Source organism: Lepus europaeus, chromosome 3, assembly GCF_033115175.1.
Source record: "Lepus europaeus isolate LE1 chromosome 3, mLepTim1.pri, whole genome shotgun sequence".
Taxonomy (NCBI): Eukaryota; Metazoa; Chordata; class Mammalia; order Lagomorpha; family Leporidae; genus Lepus; species Lepus europaeus.
Genome location: NC_084829.1, coordinates 102,896,999 through 102,907,729, shown reverse-complemented (window position 1 = coordinate 102,907,729; position 10,731 = coordinate 102,896,999). Strand labels below are relative to the sequence as shown.

The window sequence follows — 10,731 nt, the reverse complement described above, 5'->3', positions numbered from 1 at the left end:
CAAAGGGGGAAAAAAAGAGTATTTTGCTTTTGCATGTGTTCGATTTTATTACTCTTTAATATGACATCTGGAGATACTGTAAGAGTTCACATATCTGGAAAACAAATGTACCAGTACTAGGATGGTGGTGAAGCACTGAGGAAGAATTGTGCAAACCTTCAGTCAGCTCCATTAGGGGAGTGACAGGCGTGCAGGGGGCTGCTCCTGCACAACTTTGGAGGATAGGAGAGGGCGTGAGAGCCCCCAGGAAGTCTCTCCAGAGACTGGCAGTCCTGGCGTTGACCTCAGATCACAAACCCCTACCCGGTGTACTTTGGGCCGGGTCCCCGGAGCGCCCAGCGTGGCTCCGCCCCCGGCCCGCGGCGCCGCTCGGCTGAACTACCATTCCCAGAAGGCCTTGCGAGCCCGGGAGGGAAGCCGCGGAGGCGGCAGCGGCGGAGGCAGGAAGGCGCGAGCAGGGGCGGCGGCGGCGGCGGCGGTGTCCCCCGCGTCGGTGGCCACTGCTACCTGGCCGGAGGACGCGGCCCCTGAACGGGCACGAGCAGTCCCAGGCGCTGGCTGATCTCGCTCCTCCGCTCTCTGGACGGGGCCGGGGCGGGATGTAGGGCGCTGGGCGCGGAGGCCGCCGGCGCGGCGGGGCGATCGCGGCGGACGCGCCGAGGATGGAGAGAGCGATGGAGCAGCTCAACCGCCTGACTCGCTCGCTGCGCCGCGCGCGCACCGTGGAGTTGCCCGAGGGTGAGCGGGGCCGCGGGGCGGGGGGCGACGCGGGGCGGCTCGAGGGCGGGGGCTCGGGGCGCGTCAGGGTCCCGAGGAAAAACTCAGCGAAAGCTGAGAAAACGCCCACTCTGACTTTCGTCAGCCGGGAGGGGGCCGGTGCCGCGACCCCCCGGCCTTCAGCGGCCCGCGGCTCCGGGTGCGGCAGGTGGGGAGTTTGCGGGAGGGGTCGGTTGTGTGCGGCTCCTCCTGCGGGGAGAAGCGGGACCGAGGTCTGCCACACATAGAGATACAGAATCAAGAGGCAGAAAGATGAGCCGCAGGGCAGAGACCCGGATTCAGGAAACATTAACAGTTGTGGGCCGTGTTCCAGTTTTCTGCGTGCGTTTTGAAAACGGACACAGACAAAAGGTTGTCCAACATCACGCAGTTCCTCCAGGAGCCGACCGTGTGTCCTTAGCAGTGTGTCCACTGTCCCTGACACGTATGCCTGCCCCCCAGTCTTCATTTGTTCATCCGAAGGGGGGCTTCGGTCGGAACTGGGCCGAGACTACAAAGAGGAATGAGGCGTGGACCCTGGAGTTCAGGACTTTGAGTTCAGTGTGCCAGGGTTCCCTCGGGACTGGTACAGCGCCAGGAATGAAAGAGATGGGAGTGGGGGGCGCTGTTTTGTGTGCAGCCCCAGGGTTCAGGGGGTTTAGTGGCAGTGGGAGTGGCATTGCTGCCTCTAAGACACTTGCATCTTTATGCCGGGTTCTAGCTGGTGAATTCTGTTCTGCTTTGTAGCGGTTTTATTTTGTGTTTCAGAATTTTCTTTGAATTGCTGCCAGGGAGGTTTGTAGGTTAGCGAAGTAGGCCTTGGAGAGAGTCGTGAAAGAAATGTGAGACTGGGGACTTGGGGGATAATTCTCTTGGAAAAGTTTTCCCTGGTTTCTACTTAAGACGCAGAATAGGAAGGATGTGTGGTGATTGTTTCTCAAAAATGATTTTGTGTCTGATACCCATCTAGTGTGAAATAATTGACTTAAAATAATCCTGATTTTGGTACCTTGACTTCCATCTTCAACTTTTTTTCTCTCTTTCCAACCTTTGAATCCATTTCTTTCTTTCTTTTTTTTTTTTTTAAATTTTTGACAGGCAAAGTGGACAGTAGAGGGAGACAGAGAGAAAGGTCTTCTTTTTTGCCGTTGGTTCACCCTCCAATGGCCACCGCGGTAGGCGCGCTGCAGCCGGCGCACTGCGCCGTTCCGATGGCAGGAGCCAGGTGCTTCTCCTGGTCTCCCATGGGGTGCAGGGTCCAAGAACTTGGGCCATCCTCCACTGCACTCCCTGGCCACAGCAGAGAGCTGGCCTGGAAGAGGGGTAACCGGGACAGGATCGGTGCCCCGACCAGGACTAGAACCCGGTGTGCCGGCGCCGCAAGGCAGAGGATTAGCCTGTTAAGCCACGGCGCCGGCCTGAATCCATTTCTTAAGTGCTGCTGTGACAACATATTTCTCATAGTCAGATTGTTGGTATGTGAAGGCTGCATGTACAGTTTCATTGACTTTGCACTTTGTATTACCTAGTTCGAGTCTCAGTACTTTTTACATGAATGTAATTCAGGAGATTTTATTGAAGGTTGGGTTTTTGTTTTGTTTTATGATTAGTTACAGAGGGAGGGAGAGGCAGACCTTCTGTAGCTGGTATGCTCCCCAGATTGCTGCAACAAGATAGAAGCCAGGAGCTTCATCTGGATCTCCTACGTGGGTGGCAGGGACCCCAACACGGTCCATCTGCTTAGCAGGGAGCTGGAGCCCAAGTGGAGCAGCTGGGACTGGCAGGCAGTGTCCCACTAAACCAGAATGCCTGCCCCTAAAGGATGGTTTGAAAAGTAGTATGTTTTCATTGTGGGAAATTTGGAAAGTAAAGAATAATAAAATAAAACAGCTGTCATTGCACTTCCCAGTAATAAAACAATGTTAGCATTTTATTTCCTTCCATTGTTATTTTTCTCTCCCAATTTAAGATCATAATACATACTTTTTATTTTGTATTTAGAAAACATTACAAACTTTTTAAAAAAATATCTTAAATATGTCTGAAGATTTTGCAGGATTTCAAAGCGTGAGTATAACAAGTGTTGAATCTAATTTTTGCTTTTATAAGTGATTTTATGAGGAGCAGCTTAATAGTTAAGAATTAGTCTGCCTAACTATTTTCTTAGGGTCAATTTGTAGAAGACTAAGATCTAATTATGTCAGCATTTTTAAGGCTCTAAGTATCAGTTTCTCAACTCATACCTTAGACAGTTCCACCAACTGTTTTAGAGTGCCAGGAAACTGGAGTACTACAATTAAAGATTAAACATTTTTCATGTTGTTTACATTTTTCTTTGATTATAGTGAACCGGTTCCTTGAATTTAATTTATTGTTGTCTCTAAGTTCTGTTGAATCTTTTTGAATTTTCTATGTCTGGCTTTCAAGTATATCTTATGTAGTACCTTTTCGTTATAAAAATCCACATTGTTATGCTTGAATTTTAAGGGCTGAAAGATCTCTGAGATTTTTCTAAATTTAGGAAATAAGATTTATTTTGGCTTTGTTAGAACTTAGCAGCCAATAAGCATTGAAGAACAAATTATTAAGGCTCTAAAGTTTTAAATCAGGTTTTACTATAAAATTATCATTGTCCTGTAAGATGAGTTGGGTGGGCAATTGATTTATTGGATTTGTAGGTGGGGGGGGGGCGGGTGCATTTATGTTTCCCAGAGACAGAGGAAACTTGAGTGTTGAAGTGCACAGAGTAATGAAGTGCAGGTTGTTGAATCATTCTAGGTAGGGCTAACACAGGGGATTATGCTTGTGAGAGAGAAAGAGAAGGGAAAGACAGAAGTTGAGGATATGGATTCTCAGTGGCCCTTAAAAGAGTGTATTGTTCACATATGTGGAGAAAATATTACAGTTTAAATTATGGCACTTACAGTGAATGTGATTTGTTTAATGAAATAATAGAATCTAAACCCATTTTTTAAAAAAAGATTTATTTTATTTGAAAGGCAGAGTTACAGAGAGAGAAAAAGAGAGAAACTTCCATCTACTGGTTCACTCCCCAAACGACTGCAACAGAAGAGTGGGGCTGGTCCGAAGCCAGGAGCCAGGAGTTTCTTCTGGGTCTCCTATGTGGGTGCAAGGACCCAACCATTTGGGCCATCCTCTGCTGCTTTCCTAGGCACATTTACCAAGGAGCTGGATTGAAGTGGAGCAGCGGGGACTCCAGCCAGTGCCCACATTGGATGCCCTCACCCCAGGCAGCAGCTTTATCCATCGTGCCACAGCACAGACTCCTAAACCCATTTTAATATATGTTTTTGAATGGTGATTAGGGTAATTTCAGTTTAAGAAAAATCGCTCCCATCTGATGGTTTAAGGAAGAATTGTATATAATGAATCAAAGCCACTTGTTCTTTAAGGTTTTCCTTTAGTAATTGAATTCCTAAATTAGATTAATAAAAATGGCCAACATATATCAAAGTGTAAGAGATTAAATTTTTCTTCTCACTCTGAAATCTTTATAATTATTACCTAATCCTTAGGAAGTGTTTTCAGGAGTGTGGAAAAGGAAGCTCTGTGTGGGTGTTTTTTTTTGTTTGTTTGTTTGTTTGTTTTTTTTTCAGATTTATTTTATGCGCCGTGGCTCAATAGGCTAATCCTCTGCCTTGCGGCGCCAGCACACCAGGTTCTAGTCCCGGTTGCCCCTCTTCCAGGCCAGCTCTCTGCTGTGGCCAGGGAGTGCAGTGGAGGATGGCCCAAGTCCTTGGGTCCTGCACCCGCAAGGGAGACCAGGAAAAGCAACTGGCTCCTGGCTTCGGATCAGCCACGGCAGCCAGTTGAGGGTGAACCAACGGCAAAAGGAAGACCTTTCTCTCTGTCTCTCTCTCTCTCTCACTGTCCACTCTGATGTCAAAAAAAAAAAAAAAAAGATTTATTTATTTGAAAGAGCTACAGAGAGAGAGAGAGAGAGGGAGAGAGAGAAAGACAGAAAGATTTCCATCTGCTGGTTCACTCCCCAAATGCCAACAATGGCCGTTGTGGGATTTTAGGGAGTGAACCAGCGGATAGGAACTCTGTCTCTCTGCCTCTCAAATGAATAAGTAAATAAATGATATGATCTACATTTAAATTTTATCTAAATAAAATCTTTATTGGGCACGTATTGTAGCACAGCATAAGCTGCTGCTTTGGATGCCTGTATCCCATATTAGAGTGCTTTGTTTGAGTCCTGGATACTCCAGACATCTAATACAGCTCTCTGCTAACGTGCCTGGGAGGCAGCAGCAATGGCCCAAGTACCTGGGTTCCTGACGCCCATGTGGGAGATGTGGGTGGAGTTCCTGACTCTTGGGTTTGGCCTGAGCTAGTCCCAGCTGGTGTGGGCATTTGAGGAGTGAATCAGCAGATGGAAGCACATGCTGACTCTCTTGCTCTCTCTCTGCTCCTCCTTCCCTCCTTTCTCTGTCACTCTGCTTTTCAATTAAATAAAAAACTTATAAATAAAATCAATGTGAACATTAAGATATTAATACTCATTTGAAATTAGGTATTATCTTGATTTGTAAGTTTAAGCCACAAATAAGGATATTTCCTGTTTGTTTATTCTGGAGTGGCTGAATTGAAATTGTCATGGGTTAGACATTCACATTTTTACTGGGGCGTGTATCATATGAGAAATAAAGAATGTCAGGCCGGCGCCGTGGCTTAACAGGCTAATCCTCTGCCTTGCGGCGCCGGCACACCGGGTTCTAGTCCCGGTCGGGGCACCGATCCTGTCCTGGTTGCCCCTCTTCCAGGCCAGCTCTCTGCCTGTGGCCAGGGAGTACAGTGGAGGATGGCCCAAGTTCTTGGACCCTGCACCCCATGGGAGACCAGGAGAAGCACCTGGCTCCTGCCATTGGAATGGCGCGGTGCGCCGGCCGCAGCGTGCTTACCGCGGCGGCCATTGGAGGGTGAACCAACGGCAAAAAGGAAGACCTTTCTCTCTGTCTCCCTCTACTGTCCACTCTGCCTGTCAAAAATAAAAAAATAAATAAAATAAAATAAAAAGGCCGGCGCCGTGGCTTAACTGGCTAATCCTCCGCCTTGCGGCGCCAGCACACCGGGTTCTAGTCCCGGTTGGGGCGCCGGATTCTATCCCGGTTGCCCCTTTTGCAGGCCAGCTCTCTGCTATGGCCCGGGAAGGCAGTGGAGGATGGCCCAAGTGCTTGGGCCCTGCACCCGCATGGGAGACCAGGAGAAGCACCTGGCTCCTGGCTTCGGATCAGTGAGATGCACTGGCCGCAGTGGTCATTGGAGGGTGAACCAATGGCAAAAGGGAAGACCTTCCTCTCTGTCTCTCTCTCTCTCTCTCTATCCACTCTGCCTGTCAAAAAAAAAAAAAAAAAAAAAGTCATATGGCCGGTGCCGTGGCTTAACAGGCTAATCCTCCACCTTGCGGCGCCGGCACACCGGATTCTAGTCCTGGTTGGGGTGCCGGATTCTATCCCGGTTGCCCCTCTTCCAGGCCAGCTCTCTGCTATGGCCCGGGAAGGCAGTGGAGGATGGCCCAGGTCCTTGAGCCCTGCACCCGCATGGGAGACCAGGAGAGGCACCTGGCTCCTGGCTTCGGATCGGCGAGATGCGCTGGCCGCAGTGGTCATTGGAGGGTGAACCAACGGCAAAAAGGAAGACCTTTCTCTCTGTCTCTCTCTCTCTCACTATCCACTCTGCCTGTCAAAAAAAAAAAAAAAAAAAAAGAATGTCATCATGCCCAGGGAGTCTTAGTGTGGTGATTTCGACTCCCTGTGGTGGTGACTCATTAGTAGTTATTGAGAACAATTTAGTGGTTGCAATCAGTATTTTTAAAAAATTAGCAAAGTATAAAACTAATTAGAATGTATTGCACTTGTGAAGGATACTGTTGCATTTTTAACTTTTGGTTGTTATATGCAGGTATCTTGGGTTTGTGTTGTGGAGGCTCTGGAATCAGCTACCATTATACTGCTTCTTACTTAGTGCTTCAGTGTTCTCATTTGTAAAATGGGGATATTAGTTCCTACTTCATAAAGTGTTTGTGAGGATAGAAGAAATGGTATTTGTAACATCTTTAGGGAGTGCCTTTAAGATGATAGTTTTGAAAACATTTTGTGGGGCTGGTGTTGTGCTGCTGCTTGGGATACCAGCATCTCATATCAGAGTGCTGGTTCAAGTCCTTGCTGCTCTGCTTCTGATCCAGTTTCCTACTGTACTTGGGAAGGCAGCAGATGATGGACCAAGTAGTTGGACCCCTGTCACACATGTGGAAGACTCAAATGGAGTTTTGGGCTCCTGGCTTCAGCTTGGCCTAGCCCCGGCTGTTGTGGCTGTTTGGGGGAGCGAACCAATGCATGAAAGATCTCTCTCTCTTTCTGTGTGTCTCTCCCTTTCTCTGTCACTCTGCCTTTCAAATAAGTAAATATATGTCTTCAAAAAACATTCTGGTTATTAACAGGATTTATTATTTTATTTTATAGGGGAAGAGCTATTGCATCTGCATATGAACTTATAAACATTGAGTAGGACCAAATTGATTTTCATGCATATACTTACCAGTAGTGAACTCAAGAACAAAAATATGAAGTAGGGGCTGGTGGTGTGGCGCTGGTGGGTTAAGCTGCTGCTTGTGACTCTGGCATCCCATATCGGAGCACTGGTTGGAGTCCCAAGACATGGTTGGTCCGCTTCCAATCTGGCTCCCCATCAATGCGCTTGGGAAGGTAGCAAATAATGTACAAGTAGGTGAGCTCCTGTCACTCATGTGGGAGACCCTGATGGAATTCCTGGCTCCTGGCTTCATCTTGGCCCATCTTTGGCTGTTGGAGCCATTTGGGATTCTCTCTTCCTCTATTATTCTGCCTTTCAAATGAATATATAAATATGTCTTTAAAGGAAAATATTATAAAAATTGCAAAGTAATGGTAATAACTTTTCTGTTTCTCCTATAAATAGCTCAGTATGTATTTCTAAATATATAAATTGCTTTTCAAGTGCACACTTATCAGTAGTATTAGAACCAATTCAATTAGTAATAATTTTTTATTATTTTCAAATACCTAGTCCTTGTTCATCCTTCCTCCCTAAAAAATTGTCTTAAAAATATCCTTTTACAGTTGATGCATGAGTTAATATCCAGACATGATTCATACAATACATTTGGTTGATTTCTCTGAAGACTCTCTTAATCTATAACAGTTCTTCTTCTTTAAAAAAAAAAAAAAAAAAAAAACAAAACTTTAGGAAGTAACTTTAGAGGATATAAAAGTTGTATAAATAGTCCCATATACTCTTCACCTAGGTTTCCCTAAGTTAACATCTTGTATAACCATAGAATAGTTATTTTTTTTTAAAGATTTATTTATTTATTTTAATGTCAGAGTTACACAGAGAGAGGAGAGGCAGAAAGAGAGGTCTTCTATCCACTGGTTCACTCCCCAATTGGGCGCAACAGCCAGAGCTGCGCCGATCCGAAGCCAGGAGCCGGGAGCTTCTTCCGAGTCTCCCACGCGGGTGCAGGGGCCCAAGCATTTGGGCCATCTTCTACTGCTTTCCCAGGCCATAGCAGAAGCTGGATTGGAAGAGGGGACTTGAACCGGCACCCATATGGGATGCCAGTGCTTCAGGCCAGGGCATTAACCTGTTGCGCCACAGCACCGACCCCTAGAATAGTTATTAAAACTAAGAAATTGTGGGTGTTGGCCTAGTGGTTAATATGTCCACATGACATACCAGAGTTCTTTGGTTCAAGTCCTAGCTGCACAATGCAGACACTGGGAGGCAGCAGGTAGACTAAAGTGGATGGGTCCCTGCCACCCTCATAGGAGACCTGGATTGAGTTCCCAGCTCCTGGCTTTGGCCTGGCTTAGCACTGGCCTTGGCAGACTTTTAGGGAGTAAACCAGTGTTGGCATCTTTCAGTCTTTTTCTCAGATAAATAAATTGCACTGTACTACATGAAAATGTACATCTATTACATATTAATTCAAAATTTTAAAAGACTTAGAAAGGACTCGTCAGGTATTTTGTGGAATTTCCCTTAATTTGAGCTTGTTAGATGTTTTCTCATGATTTGATTGAAGTTCTGAATTTTTGGCAAGAATAATACAGGGCCAGCGCCACGGCTCACTAGGCGAATCCTCCGCCTGTGGTGATGGCACCCCGGGGTCTAGTCCCGGTTGGGGCGCTGGATTCTGTCCCAGTTGCTCCTCTTCCAGTTCAACTCTCTGCTGTGGCTCAGGAAGGCAGTGGATGATGGCCCAAGTGCTTGGGCCCTGCACCCGCATGGGAGACCAGGAGAAGCACCTGGCTCCTGGCTTCAGATTGGCGCAGGGCGCCGGCCGTGGTGGCCATTGGAGGGTGAACCAACGGCAAAAAGGAAGACCTTTCTCTCTGTCTCTCTCACTGTCTAACTCTGGCTGTCAAAAAAAAAAAAAAAAAAAGAATAATGCAAATGTTATATGCTCTTCTCAGTGGATCATAACAGGAGCTACATGATGTGTATTACTTCTGGTGATGCTACCCTTTATTAGTTGATTAAAGTGGAGTTGGCTGGATTTTTCACTGTAAATTTCTTTATTGTTTTCCTTTGTAATTAGCATATTTAAAAAGATTTATTTATTTATTTATTTGAGAGTTATAATTACAAAGAGAGAAGGAGAGACAGAAAGGTTTTTCATCTGCTGATTCACTTCCCAAATGGCCACAAAGGCCAGAGTTGAGTCGATCCAGAGCCAGGAGCTTCTTCCAGGTCTCCCATGTGGGTGCAGGGACCCAAGCATTTGGGCCATCTTCTACTGCTTTTCCAAACCATAAGAGAGAGCTCAATTGGAAGCGAAACAGCCTGGACATGAACTGGCACCCATATGGGATGCCAGTGCCTCAGGCGGCAGCTTTAACTGTTAAGCCACAGTGCTGGCCCCATTAACATTTTTTGGAGATAGTTTGATGCTATACAAATACCTGATTTATTCTCAAACTTGAGCACACTGATTTTAGCATCAATATTAACTTTTAAAGAGCTAAGTGGCAGTTGTCAGTTACTTTTCTATAAATAACTTATTAAAAATATAAATTGCTAAAATAACTTGAGAAATGAGAATTAGTAATACATAAAAGAAGACCTGGATGAAGCTCCTGACTTCAGCCGGCCCAGCCCTGGCTGTTGTATCCATTTGGGGAGTGAACCAACGGATAGAAGAACTTTCTCTCTCTCTAGCTCTTCCTCTCTATAACTTGTTCAAATAAATAAAATAAATAAATCTTTAAAAACAAATCCAGGTCTAGTGCTGTGGCTTAGTAGGCTAAGCCTCAGCCTGTGGTGGCAGCATCCCATATGGGTGTTGTTTTGAGTCTGGCTGCTTCTCTTCCCATCCAGCTCTCAACTGTGGCCTGGGAACCAGCAGATGAAAGACATTTTTCTGTGTCTCTCCCTCTCTACCTCTCAAATAAAAAAAATTTTTTTAAAAAAATTAAAGGGGCTGTCATTGTGGCATAATAGATTAAGCCACTGCTTATGATGCTGGCATCCCATTTGGGCACTGTTTGGAGACTGGGCTGCTCTGCTTTCGATCCAGCTCCCTGCTAATGCATCTGGGAAAGCAATGGAATCTGACTTAAGTGCTTGGGCCCCTGCTTCCATGTGAGAGACCCTGAAGAAGCTCTTGGCTCCTGGCTTTGGCCTGAGCCAGCCCTGGCCATTGTGGCCATTTGGGGAGTGAACCAGTGGATAGAAGATCTCTCTCTCTCTCTCTCCCTTTATTTTTATTTTTTATTTTTTAAAGATTTAATTTGAAGGAGTTACACAGAGAGAGGGAGGTCTTCAATCTGCTGGTTCACTCCCAAATTGGCTGCAATGGCTGGAGCTGCGTCTATCCAAAGCCTGGAGCCAGGAGCTTCTCCTGGGTCTCTGACGCGGATGCAGGGGCCCAAGGACTTTGGCCATCTTCTACTGCTTTCCCAGGCCATA

General features: G+C 46.3%; 1 protein-coding gene across 2 annotated transcripts in view; it reads left to right on the top strand.

The window, feature by feature from the left end:
• The first annotated feature begins 473 nt into the window (after window positions 1–473).
• HACE1 (HECT domain and ankyrin repeat containing E3 ubiquitin protein ligase 1) overlaps window positions 474–10,731 on the top strand; it is a 133,993-nt gene continuing 123,735 nt past the window's right edge. For both annotated transcript variants that reach the window (XM_062186556.1, XM_062186555.1), the window contains exon 1: window positions 474–738. In XM_062186556.1, coding sequence (XP_062042540.1) covers window positions 663–738 — 76 coding nt within the window. In that variant the 5' untranslated portion in view covers window positions 474–662. The remainder of the gene's footprint in view (window positions 739–10,731) is intronic.